Source organism: Chenopodium album, chromosome 21 (assembly GCF_948465745.1).
Source record: "Chenopodium album chromosome 21, dcCheAlbu1.1, whole genome shotgun sequence".
Lineage (NCBI taxonomy): Eukaryota > Viridiplantae > Streptophyta > Magnoliopsida > Caryophyllales > Amaranthaceae > Chenopodium > Chenopodium album.
Window position 1 is genome coordinate 17,755,001 of NC_137854.1, and position 19,797 is coordinate 17,774,797.

Below are 19,797 nucleotides of genomic sequence, written 5' to 3' on the forward strand. Positions count from 1 at the left end.
GATTCGGATCTGAATCTGGATATATGTCCTTAAAACGAACCTGGATCTGAATCCAATAGGATCCGGTCCAGATCTGGTCCGTTGCCATCTCTAGTTGTTATAAAAACTATTTCTTATTGTATCATCCATGTTGCACTAGTTAAGAGGTTTAATTTTTATTTATTTTTATTTACCAAATGGTGACAGAGGTTTAGTTTATATAAAACCGCTATCACCAATAGCTAGCAATTTTACATTCCCTCTATTTCTAAACGTTCTTCCTATTTTTTACTGTACATGTTCGCAATGCATTACCTTGACCAAGGATGGATATAGAAATTTAATATAGACCGGGCCAGATCTCTATAGCATATTCATAAGTTCAATTTTAGATTGTTATAGCAAAGAATAAGGATTATAAGTACACATTTATAAGTACTCTTTAAGCTACTAATAAGGTATATAAATAAATAAAAAATACTAAAAGAATAAAGATATATTGAAAAATAAATGGAAATAACTGTAAACCATAAATATTTAAACCTGCAATATATAATTAAAGAGGTAGAAAAATATACGGGAACAATTATTTCATTGATAGTTTGTGGATTACAACTCTCGTAAATCTCTTGATTCCTCTCTCCAAAGGGCTAGGGTTTGATATTTGTTAATAGTACAGGCCTTGTCGACTTATTCCATACTATGTTCCTACAATGTTTGGTAGTAGGGAGGAGATGGGGTCTTTGTGACTTATTCCATCTAAGCCTCATGAAACCCTAGAAACGACTCTCCTTATATAGAGTGTCGTAGAGTAGTAAACAAGATAACTATCTAAATATTCTACGAGATCTTGAAGATAAATATCTTATATTGTTCGATATTATCTCCTTACTTACAAATATTTGACACCTAATAACTAACAAAATTTCGGTGTCAACAAATGCCCCCTCGAGACCTGTTGTGGAAATTTGATATCGGATGCAACTTGGTCTAGAAATTTTCCTGTAGAATATGAAAGCAAATTTGGCATGCCCCCTTTAAATCTACGAGTTTTGAAACTTAAAGAGTGGAGAAGAAGAGCGAAAATTGTCCCACCGAGCATGCCAATTTGTAAAACGACCCTCTTTATATAGAGTGCCGTAGAGTAAAAGATAATAATCTATGAGATTCTAAAGATAAATATCTTATATTTCTTGATATTATCTCCTTATTTACATATATCTGACACCTAATAATTAACAAAATTTCGGTGTCAGACCCGTATTTAACATGGTATCAGAGCCAGGCCCAAGATCTCACGATTGGGGCCTTAATGGCTAAGGTATACTAGGCCAAACACTATGGACAGCTCACATGCGAGGGGGAGTGTTGAGCCCATGAACAACCCACATGTGAGCATTCTTCTTATCCCACCCTAAAAACACTAAACATTAAAAGGGGGAGTGTAGTGGTAATGAAATCCCACATTGAAAGAATTCAAGAGTTACCACAACAATATAAGGCTAAGGGGCTACTTTCCTCATTGCCATATGGTTTTGAGGTGGAACCTCCTTGGTCTTGTAAAGTGGTGGACTTGTACTCTTCCATGACGGGTGCGGCCCAGACCCGTATTCATAAAAATTAAACCTGCAATATATATTAAAGTGGAAGAAAAACGTACGGTAACAATTATTTTTATTGATAATTTGTGGGTTACAACTCTCGTAAATCTCTTGATTTCTCTCTCTAGAGGGCTAGATTTTGATATTTGTTTGTACTACGGGGCCTTGTCGTCTTATTCCATACAATGAAACCTACAATGTTTGGTAGTAGGGAGGAGATGAAGTCTTTGTGACTTATTCCATCCGAGCCTCCTTTAAACCCTATAAACGACCTTCTTTATATAGAGTGTCGTAGAGTAAAAGATAATAATCTATGAGATTCTGAAGATAAATATTTTATAATTTTTTATATTATCTCCTTATTTACATATATCTGACACCTAATAATTAACAAAATTTCGGTGTCAACAATAACAATATAAAAATTATGTTTAATAAAAATCAGAAAATTATGTGCTACAGGTTTCGATCTCAATACCAAAGAATAAAATGGATAATTGTGCTACCAATTCAACCAAACTATACTCCTAACTTTTTTATGAAGTTGATTTGTCAAATCTATTACATATTACTAAAACAAAACACTCTGACATCATTAAAAGACACAATGTCAACTTCTTATGAATTTTTTTCCCGCCAAACTATTTTTGACATCATCATTTTTATTTTCTATATTTTTCCTCCTAATTTTTGAATATATTACTTCTTTCAAAAGTAATTAAAAAGAGATTATGATTATATTTTTCCGGATAAAGAATATTGACAATTATTTTAAACAAATAATATCTAATTTTTTCGTGCAACATACGGGACTAAACTAGTTAACGAATATTTAGATATAATTTACGAAAGATGCTTCTAATAATTAATGATTCTCATTTCTTCTTCTGATGGGTTGATAATCCCATCTCAAATTCATCTTGTAATACATAGTGTCCGTCCAAAAGATGTGAAAGTAAGTTTGTATTTATGGTAGGTTAGAGATGATGAAGAGATATTAGTGGTGGGGTTACTAGTGTTAAATAAGAACTAAGAGTAAAAGAGGTGGGCGACATTGAAAAAGAGAATGATGACTTACGAGAACAATGAGAAAGCATTGATGGCAGGGAAGAAAAAGGAGAATGGTATCGGAGAGGAAGAGATGGTGGCCGAAGGAGTAGGAGGAGTAATAGTTTTCAGTGGCGGAGCCATAATAATTTATTTGTGGGGACAAATTTCAGATGTTTAATAATTTAACAAAAATCTTAAAAAAAAATAAAATTGATCACATAACTTATTTATTAATATATATTTAAAATCGCATATGATAGTATTCCTATATGGTAAAAATTTTATTTGTAATTTTCAATTACCTACTCTCCATTTTAAAGTTTACATGTGCAAGCAGGTGTTATAACAGGAAAAAAAAATGCCATGTACAAGTACAATGTAGGGGTAGAATCAATCGACTACAACCAATAAGCATCACATTTTAATATTTGATAACTGCTTCTACATGCAGCTTAGGTGATCTCTTTCCTAAGCAAAGTAGGATCTTTAGTTCTCTACATTTGTTCTAAAGAAAAATATATGTATTCCTTCACAGGGTATATAGTTTTTTGCAAAGAACGTGTTATATAGTACCTTATAGAGGTTACAATTAGCAGTCTTTCTGTCTGTTTACACAGCGTAACCAACTTCAGCAGCAAATTCTGCTGCAGGTCTAGAATAACCCATCAGATCAAAAACAAACCTGCTTTGAGAATTGTAGGGGCAACAAAATAGGTGTCGAACTATCTAATTCTAATATTCTTCCTTACAAATGCAGCATATAGAGTAACAGGTTATACTCCATATAAACGTCTATCAATATATGGAAGTTTGCTCAACATAGCCCAAAAAAAATAATAATAATAATAATAAAATAAAATAAAAAAATTCTTAAGCTAACACAAACATGTACATATCTTATTTGAGCAATAACATTGATTTTCAACAGAACCCCACCCACCAGGCTGAATCACTAATCACTGCATCCCAAATAGCTTCCTCACCTTCCAAGGAATAGTATCTGTAATGTAATGGGACATTTTAAGTTTTCTCCTAATGCCCAAAGGAGCTTAGTAATAGCTACCTTATTTCAAAGCACCACATCCTTGATGTTCCAGCCTCAGCCGCTCTTGGTATACACAATTTTCCCAAGCAAACAAAGCTCTTTTACACGAAATGTCACCTGTGCATATGTCCAAAGAAATGAGAAGTTATTGTTGATATGGGGGTAATGTTTATGTAGTTGACAGCTATGATAGGTTCACTTGGTAGCTTGTTGATAAGAAAAGGCCTGTTTTCCAAAAGTGAGTATGAATTTTTGAGTTAGGGCAGCTTATTAGCAAGTAGTAACATGTTCTCCAAAGAATATATGAGCATGCAGATCTGGCTGATTCTAATATAATTTAGGAAAAATTGCCCGCAATAATCCGACCTTTTGCCCGTCCGCTGAAAATAATCCCACCTTTGGATTATCTGTTAATAATCCAACCTTTATACCCAATCTGCTTAAAAAGATCCTGGGTGACCAGTTTCCGGTTGAAGAGGTAATATTTTTTTTTAATTAAGTTTAATTTACATGTGTCACTACTTGATTTGTCCAAAATTAAAAAAAAAAACAATTAAAAAAAGTAAAATTAAATAATAAAAAAATTTAAAAAAAAATCACCACCAAAGTTTCAGCACCACCATCCCCACCACTACCCAAAACCAAGAGCCTAGAACCATCGCCACTGATGCGCCGACCCGAAACCACCGCCACTAACGCAGCAACTCGAAACCACCGCCACTGATGCGCTTACCGGAATCCCACCCCACCTCACCCCAGCCAACCCAACCCCAAAACCCCTTTCGAAAAATTGAACACCCACCAAAACCCACAGTGAAAACCTTGATTGGAGGTCGAAAACCCACGGCAGCTGGGATCGGGATTGGGGAGGTCGGAGCGATTGGAAAAGGGACGGAGGACGGGGAGGGGGCTGGGAAAGAAAATTTCGAGGGTTAGGGCTGCTGGTGTTTCCGTTTTTGTGGGGGAGGGGGTGTGGGGTCAGTCGCGCGCCAGACCGGGGGGGTAGGGGATGACTGGCGGAGCCGCGTGGCGAGGACGACGGTGGCTTGAGTGGTGTGTGGTTTCGTGAGGGAGGGAGGGGTTTGAGGGTGGTTTCGTGAGGGAGGGAGAGGTTTGAGGGTGGTTTCGTGAGGGAGGGAGAGGTTTGACAGTGGTTCAAGGGAGGCGGTTTGACGGTTACAAAGGAGGTCAGCGCGCTGGAAGGGGTGGCAGGGCTGGTCAGCACGCTGAGATTGGTGGTAGTGGAGGTGGTTTGGGTGGTGGATGGTTTCTAAAATTAATTAAATGTTTTTTTAATTTTTTTTTTGGACTAATTGGGTGCCAACACGTGTCAAGTAACTTGCTATAACAAGTTAACTGATCGGTTGGGACCATTAAAAAAGATCGGGGGGTAAATGTGGGATTATTAAAAAATAATCCAAAGGTGGGATTATTTTCAGCGGACGGGCAAAAGGTTGGATTATTGCGGGCAATTTTTCCTATAATTTAACACAAGAAATTTCAAAGCATTTAGCTTGAAAAAAGTTATAAAATTTAGTTTCTTTATAGTTGGCAGCCTTTGCTGCTTGTTATATTTTATAGATTATATCACCTAGCACCCATTTAATTTATGCATCAAAGGACATAAAAATTTGCAAGTTCGACATTGAAGTATACCCTGATACCGGAGATAAGACTGGAAAGGCCATTAGATCATTTCATGGCATGTTCGGAACATACTATTATAGGCAGCACAGTTTACCATGTGTGAAAAAAGATATCTTACTATGAAGCTCAAACAGCTATTGAACTAAACCAGCAGCTAAGTATTCTTAGGACATGTAATCCATACACATCAACATGGATGCGATTCCAAAATGCATATCATGCACCACAGGCATGCCTCTACACAATATACCACCCCTTCCCCATTTAGCGAAACAGAGAGAATAACAAAGTATATGGCTAATCAAGTAATAAGAATTATATGCCTGCTATAAGTTTTCTAAAATTCTGTATATTAACACCATCTTAAAGACAAAATTGATATTTAGCTTCGACTGAGAACCTTCAAACAGCAACTGGCAATAATCTTAAGTAGCAGCAATTATCAGTAGAATATTAGATTCAATTACTCAGTTCTTAACTGTTCACACATTACATTGTTCATGATGAATAAGCACTTTATAACTATCAGCCAATTCTAGTGAGATTACAACTTACTCAAGAAAAATAAATTAACTCCTCTATCGTAAGTCCCTCTTTAGAAGCATTGGTGAAGTGTTTAAGTTGCAATGTAAGAGGATGAGCAGAAACTTGGAGAATATCATGAAAATTGAAGAAAGACTGAGGGGGTAATACTAAAATGGGAACATTTAAAGCTCATATCCCTGTCGTATTAAGACTATTAACTCCTAAGTTCTCAGAATCCTAAGCAGGAACATTGTTTTTGCAATGTAAGAAGCAATTACAACGTTCCATGCATTTCCATGCATTTAATGCATATATCAAGAAGCATACAATTTTCTTTAATGTCCAAGTTTCCTATCTTTTGGGAGCAGGTGTCCCTCAAGCAAACCCAAAACATCAAACTTAGAAAACTGTTAACAGCATTAAAGGCCTGGTTTGAGAGGCATGAATAACAAACTCACAGTTTTTCAGATCATCATTTCAGCAAAATGACTCGAAAGAACCTTTTTTATCAATTCAAAGCATGGGGAGTACAACTAGCCAAAAGTTTTAGTAGAATTTTTTCTAATGAAGTGCATGTTTTGGGTAGGTAAGAGCATATACTCCCTCTGTTCTTTTTCGTTTTTGCTCACTTGTATTTTGCGGGGTTTCCGATGTGGATGTTTGATTAGAAAAATTGATAATTGAATACTACACACTAGCATCATAGTTTTTATTTGTACTTACGTAGCAGTAGACGGTCTAATTTTTTCCACCTTGACCCATAAATAGTGAGTAAAAAAAAAAGAACAGAAGTGGTACATGTTGACGTTGACAAGTGTAATTGGCCAATGGGGAAGAGTAAGGGAGTAATAAAACTTCATTCCCTTACTAAGTGTAACACCTCAAATCAAACGTACCCATGATTGATATAAGTAGGGAATAAGATTGGAATAGGTAGCAAAGTTACCATTATATTATATAACTCTCTAGTTTTGTTCTATTTCCATTCTTTTCATGAAGGGTATATTGTCTTTTCTTACATAATTCTTCTTCATCTCCTCATACCACCTCCTCCCTAGGTAGAATTGGTGGGATATATAAGAAGGTTTTAAACCTATCCCAACCCCTCTTCTAGTATCAATCCCTTAAACAAAAACTAGACTTATTCTATCCCTTACTCCTTAATTTTTCCTCCTTAAGAGTACAAAACAATCATCCTCAATAGGTCTCATTAAAAAACCTAAATTATCCAAATCTAAGTTTCAAAAACGTGTTTTGACGAAGATAGAATCTATGTTACTCGGTCCGATATTTTTTTTTTTTTTAAATCTATTAATTAAGGAAATTAATTATTTACAAAAATAATATTATTTTATATACATATCACATATTAATACGTAGTACGGAGTAATTATTATATTTAAAATAAAAAGATTTCACAAATCTTTCTAAAAGAATTTGGACAACTATAAACCAAAGTTCATATTTTAAAATAATTTGAGACCTGTTTCACAACAAGCAAAAATATGACTTAACTTTTTTTTTTCTTTTGCCTACTTTTGTTTTCGTTGTGTAGTAGAAGCTATAATTAAAAAAATCAACATATGACATTCTTCTATTATTCATACTTAACTAAGCTTTTTTTTTTTATTATTATTTTTTTAGGCATACTTAGGGCCTATTTTCATTGACTGAACTAGCTGAACTGAAATGAATATTTTATAAGAGAAGGAAATTAGGAGCTGAACTGAATTGAACTGAACTGAATTTCAACGTATGAGAATAGACCCTTAACTAAGCTTTATCAATTTATTATTCATCAACTAATTAATGATTATAATTCTTAATCTATAGCTATATATAATTGTAGATCACCGTGCATGGCAAGGAACCTAACCTAGTTTTTAAAGTAAATAAAACTTTAAAAAAAAAAAAAAAAAAAACTCTCTTTTTTATTATGAGATCCTATATAGAATTGTCTAACTGTAGTTCACACCAACAAGAGTCTAGTTTTAAAAATTTATGTACATTTTAAAAGATTTTGTTTGAAGCTAATTATATTCATTAAAAACTTCAGCCTTAATTTTAATGTCATGACTTGTGATTAATTCCCTTAACGTAGTGGATGATCACCATAGACCATGCATCAAACCACATTTATGCAAATGAGCCAATTCCCAAAAGCATTTATCAGTATTATACTTCATTCATCCTACATTATGATAACTTATACTGTTATACATGTACTTTATAACTCCAATATAATCTGTGACAATTTAATCATGTTCTTGTCATTAGTCCTTTGATTATCAATCATTATATGTGATCCTTACACCTGTGATTCCATGATACCCACACTATCATTGATTTAATCATCATCTGTTCTCCACCATCATTACTATCATTTGCTATCCAAATTTCACACATCATCGGTGCTCAATTCTATAGAGTTTCCCAATTTAATGCAAAGATCCTTCTGTATGGGTCGAATAATAGGTCTCCCATAAGGTATTCCTCATCCCCTAGAGTTGTATGGCTATCATATTGTAGTTGTACTTGTACATGTTTATCATAGCTTTTGAAAAGTTAGATTCCATTGGCTGGGCAAGAATTACTAGCTGAAGAAAGGATCAGAAAATACTAAAACAAACAGGCATCAACCTCCCAAACACTTGCAGACTTGCACTTGCAGCCAAATGTTTGATTTGATGGTCATCCAAGTGGATCAAGGTTGACTCTAAGCTGACTAGCTAGCAATTAAAGTTTCAAGAATAGAAAGAGCTGGGCTAAATTATTATGAGCTATAACACAAATTATATAAAGATGGAAAATCAAACTATCTAAAGGTGCCTTAACAAACAAAATTAAACCATTATAAGTGTAGGTAATGAGTTTGCAAAATACTTTTCTAATGAACACTAAAAATTAGCATACAAAAGATAACATACATAATGTCCAATTTGCAAAACCACAAGATAGCATTTACAGTATAAACCAAAATTATAAGCTTAAGAGATATTTCCCAAAAGGAAGCTAAAATAGAGAATAAAGCATTACCTCAAATGCCATTGATCCTCTCTATAACACTAATAAGACCTTGAATGCCAACCTTTCCATCACCATTAGCAACCATCCCAACAAAGAGTTGCTTACTCAATGATGCACCTGGTATAACAACCACCTCATCCTCATCACCACCCTTCCCCTTCCGCCCCTCGGCGAAATCAAGTCCCATACCAATATCCTTAACAATGTACTCACTAATCCCACCAGGCTCATAATCCCTATCAATCATCCTTTGTCCAAATAACTCCATCACCATAGAACCAGCAGCCCCGCCTCGAACCGCCTCCATCCAATCCCTCCTATCCAACCCTACTTTCCCTGCAAAAACTAACCCTTCACTCAACCCCACCAAATTTGCACCAACCATAATCTGATTAGCTATCTTACAACTCTGCCCACTTCCAGGACCACCCATAAAACTCACTTTACTACCCATAATCTCCAACAATGGCAAAACCCAACTAACAACATCCCTCTCTCCTCCAGCAAAAATAGCCAAACTACCATTTCTAGCACCCACATCACCCCCAGAAACAGGAGCATCAATTGCCCAACAACCCTTCTCACAAGCAGCAGCAAATATCTCCTTAGCTAAATCAGGATGACTACTAGTATGATCAATCACAACACCATTAGAGCTCAAACCTGATAAAACCCCAGTTTCTTTTGTTAAGACAATTTGTCGAACATCTTGTGGGTGTCCCAGCATAGTAAAGACAACATCCGAAGATTTTGCAACATCGGCCGGAGAAGCGGCGAGGTGCGCACCAAGAGCGAGAAGAGGGTCGGCTTTTGATGGGGTGCGAGCGTAGATGGTGAGAGAATAGCCGGCTGAAAGTAGGCGAGATGCCATGGCAGAACCCATGATGCCGATACCAATCCAGCCGATTTTGGTGGTGGATGGTGTGATTGGAGGGAGATTGAGAGCAGCCATTTTTGTTTGATTGTTAGTTCAGTCACAAGATTTGGTTATGGATGCTCTTGAATTTGGTTGATGATGATAGGGACTCAAGTCAACTAGTGAAATTACTGAAATATGAGCTGATTTTGACTCTCTCTCTTTATTTCCCTTTTGTTTGTACTTTGTAGTTCAGCGTGTCAATTTTTGTTGTAATTATTGGTTTAAATATTTATTATTCTTGTGATGAGTTTAAAGTAATTTGTTGTGATTTCAAGATTTTAAGAAAACTAGGGTTCTACGAAATAATGTAGTGATGCTAGTGAGCGAGGCCGAAAGCGTGACCTCTTTTGGCTAGTATGTTTGCTTTCTTAATGGACATTAAAATAAACGTAAATTAATTAGTGAACATAGAGGTCGATAAAGAATTGTGCCAATAGAACAAAATTGTGTAATTATTTAAGGAATGGGGTTTACGATTTTATTTAGACTATGTTATGAGGTGTTATATTGTTTAAATCTCATATTAGCTTGTTTGTAACGATTTTTATACACAATAACACAAGTTAATAGCACTACAGACAATAGCGAATTAACATGTAAGTTATTACCCAACAAAAAAAAAATTAAGCTCAAAATAAGGCCAGGATTGTTCCTAGTCAATGTCGTACATATTCTAAAACATTAAAGCTACTTGATAAAGAGCATTTTTCTAAATTTCAAATATTTAGACAAAATTGTAAAATAAATTGAAATAAGAAAATTTAAATAAGGCGTTACAAATTTGCTAAAATTGTAAAAATTTAAGATACTTAGTGTAGCCGCCTCTCCTAGTCCAATGCATCAATTCTTGCAAATAATTCAGTAAAGGGTGCTCCACTGCTCTTCATCAATAAGTTGACTAAAGATCAACAACCAAAAATATAAAATTAAATTTTTTAAAAAAAGCCCAAACAATCAACTTCAATAACAGGAAAATTAAAGTAAAAAAATTAGAAAATTTAAGATACTTAGCATAGCCGCCTCTCCTAGTATTATCCATTGCTTTTCTTCTCCTCATATCTACAACTTCTAAAATAAACAATAAAGATCAGTATAAAGGAGTTTTAAAAAAAAATATTGTAGAAAGGAGCAAACATATTTAAACAACATGCTAATCCCCAAACTGAACACATGAGTTTCTAATTTATTTAAGCTCAGTCTTTGACTTTGAACAATAAGAAAATGAGATTACATATTCTACTGTCAAAATGCCAATCATATTTGCGACTTGTGAGTACGCTTTCATTGTTCAATATGCTAGCTAATTCACATTTCACGATTGGCTTTTATATAGTCAATTTTTGTGAGAATTATAGTATTATTTGGTTGAATCTAAGGCTAATGAGGAGACTAAACAATTTGAGTACCAATAAATCAATTATAATGAAGTTTGTTTGAAGGGACTTATTTGGTTTCAACTTTCAATTATTCTGTTGGAGTGTTAGTTGCATGTTCAAAAATCAGTTTCTTAGTCTTTTTTAAGGCTTCTGTTAAGAGATGAAATTCAACGATAGAGTTAAAACAGGATATCGAGAATTAGATAGCATTTTCATTCAAACTTGTAGAATTGTAACCCTAAATTCCATAGAGAGTACATTCACTTGTATTATGTGGAAAAAAAATCTGTTACACTTAGTTCTTACCAATCAACCTTATTTAAAAGCCAGTTTTCTTTCTCTCAAGGTTGAGTACGAAAGTCAGTATAACCCACTACAGGATCATGACTATAGAATGTAGCAGAATCATACTCATTTAATGGTGCATCAATCTCAAACCTGTGGACCAAATCAGGGTTTGAGAGGAACAGCCGGGCATAAGCAATCAGATCAGCATCACCTTCAACAATGGCCTTCATCCCCAACTCTTTGTTGAATCCTCCACTAATCATGAAGGTTCCTTGGTATGCTCTCCCGAGTTTTCTCAGCAGCTCGGCTTCTTTCTCTGTAATCCTATGTGTAAAAGTTCCTGCTTGAATTTGCAGGTAGCAGAGTTTAACCATCTATACCTCATGCAGTTTGTTAAGTCTCTCCACCACTGCTAAGCCTAGAGCTAGCTGATCAGAATCGTGAGCTTCTTGGTGGTACAATGTAGGGGATATCTTCACCCCGATTCTTTCTATTCCAATGGCTTTGATCACAAAAGTATAATATTGTTGTTGCCTGTGGTCTATAAATCTATCCTTACAGCCAAACTTCAATTACAAGATGGTTCCCAATAACCATATGTGCAAAAGGTGCCAATGCAATAAACCTAAGACGGAGCTCGTAGCCGACTCATTAACAACCGACCCTGCATGAATTGGAAAAGAAGAATTAGTACCACGGTAGCAAATGAGATATGAGTATGACTACAAGATTATAAAGTTACTTAAGATGGGAGGCTTTGGCTACTAATCATATTGGTTTGTCAAATGAAGCCATAAGCCCATAACATTAACTTCCCTAAGTCGGTTCAACCAAAAATGTATCCATCATGGATGAGAAGCATTTATTGTTTCTGGAATGTAATCAACTTTGGAATGCAATCTTATGTTTCACTAATTTGTTTGAACATTCTAACCATGAAGTAGATTCAAGATGAGATAAAAGCTCACCATATTCCATCAATCCGATGAGATAAAAGCGGTCCACCGTTTGGTTGGTATAATTTATCACCAGAAAATATCATCATGTACTCCCATTTCACTATTATGTATCTTAGTATCTATGTTCCAATTTAAATTTTCCTAATACTTGTTAAAAATGTAAGATTCAAATGAGATATTGACAATCTGGACTAAAGAATGAAGACAATACCTACATCAAACTTCTTAGGATCAATATATATACCAATAATTCGTGAAGCACCTGATACATTATCCAGTTTGATCATGAATTCATCAGAAGAGAGCAAAACACACTTGAATCAACATAAAGAGGTTCACAGGAAACTTACAGCAAGGCCTAAAGTTCCAAGACCAAAAATAGCAACATTGGAGGTTGGCTCTACCTTTGCAGTGTTCTCGAAACAACATTGGAGCTTCTTTGTATTCTCGTTCCTATTAAAATCAAAAGAGTATATCAAAAAGATGACTACTATAAAACTTTCCTTGAAACAAAATCTCGTCAAAAACTATTAGTACAATTATAGTCTTTCACGCAACAATTTCTAAAGATCTCGTCAATGATGAGATGACAAAAGAGGTTGTTGGACACAATTAATCATAATTCGAGGTTGTTTCCGATTGACCCTTAAACCAAATAAATAATAAATGTATATTTAATACTTTGAAAATACTAAAAAAAAAACAAATACCATTCAACACACTATTAATCCGGCCAATTCAAACAAACCATTAAACGATGTTAATAAAAATCCTAAAAAAAATCATTTAATAAAAAAAATAAAAAATAAATAAAAAAAAAAAAGATTTCAAAAGTACCTTCTTCTGGCATGTAAAAAAAACATGTCAAAATCATATAAACGATGTTAATAAAAATCCTAAAAAAATCACTTAATAAAAAAAATAAAGAAGAAAGATGTCAAAAGTACCTTCTTCTTGCATGTAAATCCAAGTGGCCTTAGCTGTTTGCTGATAGTATCAATCCTCTTTCGAACATATATATGAAACTTCGTTCTTCTCTAAATCTTCTACTGCTTCAAGTTCCTAAAGTTTTAGGTACACCCTTACAGATTATTCATGGTACTATTGCTAAAAATATGATTTCAAATTTAAATTTAAACTCGCAATTCTATGTAACCATTTGTTAATATGGAGCATAAAATCTATGTAACCATTTGTTAATATGATTTTGATTTTGATTTAAATTTAACTCGCAAATCTATGTAACCATTTGTTAGTACATACAAGTATCATTTTAAAAAGTGTATATTATAATACAATCATAAACAATCAAACTCTACACAACAATATATCGTAAAACATCAAAATTACACAGAAGATTACTTAATAAAAGGCACACCAAACTAAACGCAAGTATGCAACTCAAATTACAATCGAAACAAACGAAACACGAATCCAAACCAAGATATCACGATTTTGCCCAAACGAATTTCCCCATCAAAACAAGTGAAGCAATTATGAACGTAAACATCACAAATTCACTCAATGCAAATTCACATACAATACTATCATTTTGTTGAAATTCTTAAAGTAAACAAGCAAAGTGTATGATGTATATGCAAAGTGTAGGATATCTCTATTTCGAAAGTTTCAAAGGGCGATCAGGGGTGTCATACATGGTCACTCCTTTAGCTGTTGCAGCCTCAAATGCAACAGCTACCTCTTTTGGTGCTTTTATCAGCAAGGCATCTGCTTCTTTGTGCAGAATCTTGTGTAAGAATAAGACCAAGGCAGAAATTAGGTGATGCTCAATGCACACTGTCTTAGCTATTAACTTATAAACATGTTGATTTTACAAAAAAGAAACTTCATAGAGGTTGTACTATTTCTATTGTCTCTTAATCAGTTAGTAAAGTAGAGGGCATTCAAATAAAAGACGAATATGTGGCTATTAATTTCGAACAGGATTAAATAACTTGAGCAACATTACAGCAGAAGCATACCTTGCTGCTTGAAGTATTCGGCACCAGGATGCTTCAATCATAGCAGCTTTTCGTGCCTCCATTACTTTACAGGCCGCCTCTCTGGCTGCCCTTTTCTCTCGTTCTACCCGACAGTAATGAGGATTCGAGTGTCCCAATGTCTCATCAAGAGTATCATTCATGCCTCCAGTTTCCTTTAACACAATAATTAACTCCATCAGCACAATTACTCTCTTCACCAATGACATAACAAACAACTGAAATATAAAAATGGTACCCGCAGTAGTTTAATTTTTCTCTTCATGTAGGAGTCCTTTTTAATACGAGGAAACCAATTTAGAGGGGAGGTTTTTCGATGTAATGGCTTCTTAATCTGAGACGAAACTCGATTTAGCGCAATTCCACCTGAAAGTGGACTATCTTTATCTTTGTGTGATTTATTCTGCATAGTAAATCAACAAAGATCAGTAACAAGACCATACCAAGAGCATGCCAACAGACTGAATTCCCAATGCCATTTGTTACTGCCAAAATATCCTGCCTAGGAACTATCCTTATAACAAGTAATAAACTCCATTGATTGAAAAATACATTGACACAAATTTATAGAGTGATTTTCCTTAGACAAGTCGTGACAATGAGACAACTAATTCGGGAATAAGTAATTAATATAATGACAATTACCCCTAATTTTCCTAGTTTTCAAACATCAATAACCAACCTAATGTTATACACAGAAATTAATCCAAGATTGCATATTCTTACAACTAAAATAGTTAGCAGTGAAAAAAAATCAATTAGTAGTGTAATTATAGGAAAATATTTACCATTACAATAATATTCATTGATCTTCTATAAATACATAAGATTGAAGTAAGAAATCAAAACTACCAATAAACCCAAAGATTGAAATGAACTGTAATTTGACAACTACTACAAAGAAATTCGATTAAAAGCCTATTGAAATTTAGTTTTCCAGGAAAACTTGTTATGAGAAGTCAGTCAGACAAATATTTGAAAGACTATGAAATGAGAAACATTAATTTTAGTATAAGATTATGAAATGAAAAACATTAATTTTAGTATAATGTGAGTACCAGACATTAAGGAGGCTGTCATACCTTCAAGCATAAAGTGGATCCTACTTCACAGAAACAACCCCATTCACCTTCATTCCTCCCTGACCATAGTTGTTTCGTTCTTCAATTACACTGAAAAATGATAGGTATGTTGATGAAAGGCTGTGGACATTAGTGCTGCCACTAGAATGTGGATCCGCTTTGTGCATATCTGAAATTATCAAACCTCTCGCTTCTTGCATAGAATCCCTTGCATAAGCCATCTCAGCCTGAAATCACATACATCAACATGCAAAATTCATAAAGTGAATTAGAAAAATTAATTGAAACAGAAAATTAAAATTAAAATTAAAAATACCCACCATGAGATCTATCTCTGTGATTATCTTGTTCAATTGTTGGCAACCATGCTAGTTGATCTAAAGTACAGTATCTCATCAAGCAAGGAGAAAGAAGAAAATTCCCGGGTAAAAAGCAAGAGAGAGAAAGTGAGATGAGAAATCTGAGAAAGAAAGAAGAGACAGGAAAGAAAAGAGGAAAAAAATAAAGTAGAAGGTAAAAAGAAAATTTACTTGCATCATAGAGAGAAAAGGTAGAATCACCTGAAACATTAGTTTTCCAGCGATCATCGGACTTCCGCCGTGAAAGATTTGGCGAAAATTCGTCACTATCTCTCTCCTTCCACCGCTACGACATTTTCCGATCAATCTTGGTTCTTCAGATGTGGCTCTCCTCTTGAATTTTTGGATCACACCATTGAGGTAGTTGGAAATGATGTTAAGTTACTTTATTAGAACTCAGAAGGTGAAGATTCATTTGTTGGCAATGCAAGTCTTATTTGTCAACATCATTGATCAGGGAAGAGAAGAAAATTGAAAAAAAACAAAGTGGCTAATTTCTAGGTAAAAAGCAATGTTGCATGAATCATCAAAAGAAAGAGATGGAAGGGCAGAAGGTTAGAAGAAGAAGACATGTGATTTTCTTGAAATTTAAAAAAAAAAAAAAAAAAAAAAAAAAATACACACACATGTCCCCCACACATGTGGGCACTATTCATAAGGGGAACAAGTGAAACATTTTAAGGGTTGTAGATATGTAATGTCACGAGGGTAAATGGTAATATTTATATTTGTTTCTAATTAATTTAGGAATAAGTTAATGGAAATTTTGATTTTTACCACCTTATAATATTGACTTTGTTAAATTTACCACCTCCATAAAAAAAAAATTTACTTTACCACCAAATAAAAAAAAATAAAAAAAACATCACTTTTCCCACCTTGTCTGAGCTCAGGTGACGGAAACCGCTTATGGGACCCACCATAACGGCTACTTTTTGAATTTACCCCTAATTTGTCTCGATTTGGTGTCTATTTAAACCTAGGTCTTCATTTCTTCACCAATTTCTTCAAATTTGGGGTGATTCTTTTGCGTTTTTGTTCACAAATCCGTATTTCTGGGCAATCTTAACAATCCCAAACCATCAAATTGTGTAGCAATAAGTTGAACCCTTGGAGATCAAACATCAACTAGGTAAGCAATTGTCGTTAATTATGTTGATTTTTTTTGCAAATTTTTGTGTGATTTTGATAATCTTTGTTCGATTTTGATGCATTTTGTTAGAGTAATTGAAATAAAACGCATTGCTATATCAATTCAACCCCAATTTGATGTAAAAAATTAGAGTTCATGCAACATGAAATTAATTTGGGGTTTTTTTATTTCTTAATTGGGTACTGCAATTAGGGTTAGATAATGGTGATTGTTGTTGAAATACAATTAATTTTCTTCCTTTTATCCACAAATGTCAGCAAGTAATGTCTTCATTAAGCTATTCACCCTCAAAAGAGAAAAGATGCCAATGTGGAGTTCCAATGGCTAGGCTTACTGCTTGGACTAGGGAGAACCCTGGAAGGAAGTTTAGGACCTGCAAATTCTATGATCCTGTGACTGAAACAAGGGGCTGCAAAGCTTTTGAGTGGGTTGATCAACCAGATGGGACACCTTGGCAAACAGAGGTGATTAAGAACTTGTTGCTGGACAAGAAGCTGCTGAAGGGAGAGCTGACTGACTTGAAGAGGAAAGTTGATGATGTTAGTGGACAGAGGAGATGCTTGCTGAATAAGATTGACAGCTTGAAGATGAAATGCAAAGCACTTAGTTCTGTCAAGAAGAAGATGAGCAAGGAGGTGAATGGCAGCAATGCAACATCAAATTAAAGAAAATGATGACTCTACAAGCTGCTGTTGTGTTTTGTTGTTTTGGTTTGGTGTTGGCAATGTATTTTAGATCTTAGGTTCAGTTTGGATTGATTAAAATCCAAAATTAATCCCAACTTAGGTTGGTTTTTTTTATGTTATTTGTTTTTTTTTTTTGGTTTTTTTTTTTTGTTTGTTGGTGAATGACCCCAACTTAAGTTGTCTTTTGTGAAATTGTTATGAGTGATAGTTGGGATGACATTAGTTGTACTACTTTTGACTAAAATCAATGAAAAAAATCTTTTGCTACAAACATATAAAATTTCATATTAGTACTTGCAACACAATGCATTCAAATGTTTTACATTGGCTGACTCAAAAGTTAGTTAAGGCACCATGGTAGCAAATACATTAGAAAATGTACACAAGAGTTTTTCAAAAAAAAGGCTAGATTGGGTTACATGAACCAACTAAGTTCACAGTGCATTCAGGTCCTTCACCTTCTTGCTTCTCATTACATGAAGCTTGGACCTGGTCTGTATTTTGACCTTGGGAGGGCTAGCTGGTTGCACTGGTGGGGGCTGGCTGAGGTTCTTCTTGCTTCTAGTGGTGACAGGCTGACTTGGCTCTGTTCTTGCAGGCTGGCTTGACACAGCTTTCACAGTTGCAGCCTTACTTGTCCCAGCAGTTGTTGCAGGCTGAGTATTAGTTGCTGTTGTTGTTGTATGCTGATATTGTGGCAACTTCAGTGCAGCCTGTAATAACAGAATGGCAAGAATCAAATACCAAACAAAAAAATTCACAACAGAACAGAGCAAAAGTGCAAGGAACCACAAACATACCTGTCTTGCTACTTTCTCTTCACTTTTCTTCCTCAGTTTCTTATGCCAGGGAGTCTGCAACTGTGGCCTACCACCCTTTGGGTTTGTTACAGGTGGGTTGGGCTGTTCTGGTACTGATTCAGCTTTGCATGTTTTGCCATAATGACCAAAACCACCACAGTTTGAGCATTGCTTCTTCACCCTTGGCTTCTTCCCCTCAGGTGTTGCAGAAGTGCCCTCCCCTGGTTCAAGCTTTCTCTTTTTTGCCTTGGGTCTGCCTGGTTGCACTTTGAGCCAGGTGGCAATGGCTGTCTGAGCTTCAACTTCTCCCAATGCCTAGGGCCAGGCATAGGCTGGATTGGGTTCTCATATGCAGCCCAGTATGTCACCCTATAGTAATGGGGGTGCACATACATCTCAGGGTCATCCTTTTTGTCCATTATGCATGAAAATGCATGGACACAAGGTATCCCAGTCAATTCCCACCTAAAACAAGTGCATTTTCTCTCTTGTAGATCCACAATGCACTGATCATCCTTGTACTTACATTCATATGTGTCATCCCTTGAAGCTGTAGCCTCACAGGTCCTGGCATACTTCTCTAGACCATCAAACACTTTGTTGACAAATGGAGTGAGTAACCCTTTCCAAGACGTTGCTACCTCCCACTTGTCATTACTCCTCTTCATCATATATCTTCTAAGCCATTCCATTTGAGTTAGAATAGGCTTGTCTTTGGCATCTCTAATCACTGCATTAAATGTCTCACACATGTTGTTTAACAACATGTTAGACTTGCAGGTGGTAGAGAATGCATGCCTTGACCAGTGATGTGGGTCAATGTTTGACAGCCACTGGTATGCTTCCTCATCCAAAAAATGGATGCTTTCCATAGCTACCTCAAACTCAAACTGATACAACAAGGCAGACATGGAAAACATTCAACACACATACCATAGACACCCATGCTTATAAATGACATATATCCATAAAAATATCCACACATACATACATAATACATTATAAAATACATGCATACAGAATATAATACATGCTCATAATACATTCAAATACAGAATATAAGACATCCACCCCAGTCAAACACAAGATCAAATGCAAGTATAAGTAATTCAAGGGCATACCAGAGTGCTTGCCCTTGCAGCAGCACAGAACAATTCCTTGAAAGTTGCACCATGGAACTTCAGTTTAAAATTTGACCAAATATGCCTCACACAGAATCTGAGCTCAGCTCTGGGGGCCACAGCATCAAATGCTTCCAACAGACCCTACACACAAGCCAAATGCAACAGTTTAGTATCTTA

The 19,797-nt window shown here is 35.1% G+C and overlaps 1 protein-coding gene and 1 long non-coding RNA gene across 4 annotated transcripts; both read right to left on the reverse strand.

Moving 5' to 3' along the window:
* Window positions 1–3,129: 3,129 nt before the first annotated feature.
* On the reverse strand, window positions 3,130–9,952 carry LOC145601613 (putative 3-hydroxyisobutyrate dehydrogenase-like 2, mitochondrial). Its single transcript, XM_081657660.1, has 2 exons — window positions 8,884–9,952; window positions 3,130–3,792 (listed from the first exon to the last, which is right to left on the reverse strand). Exon 1 carries the CDS (start codon window positions 9,824–9,826, stop codon window positions 8,885–8,887), a length of 942 nt encoding a protein of 313 aa, XP_081513786.1. The 5' UTR covers window positions 9,827–9,952; the 3' UTR covers window positions 3,130–3,792; window position 8,884.
* A 1,415-nt stretch (window positions 9,953–11,367) lies between these two features.
* LOC145601903 (uncharacterized) lies at window positions 11,368–16,380 on the reverse strand. Of its 3 annotated transcripts, none has more exons than XR_014104466.1 (9): window positions 16,059–16,380; window positions 15,819–15,875; window positions 15,499–15,725; window positions 14,655–14,819; window positions 14,399–14,571; window positions 13,364–13,478; window positions 12,767–12,869; window positions 12,628–12,678; window positions 11,368–12,121 (listed from the first exon to the last, which is right to left on the reverse strand). It is a non-coding gene; the product is annotated as an uncharacterized LOC145601903 (long non-coding RNA). The 3 variants fall into 3 exon arrangements; XR_014104465.1 differs by adding an exon at window positions 14,072–14,163 and having other exon boundaries at window positions 15,819–16,380; XR_014104464.1 differs by having other exon boundaries at window positions 15,819–16,380.
* Window positions 16,381–19,797: the final 3,417 nt, after the last annotated feature.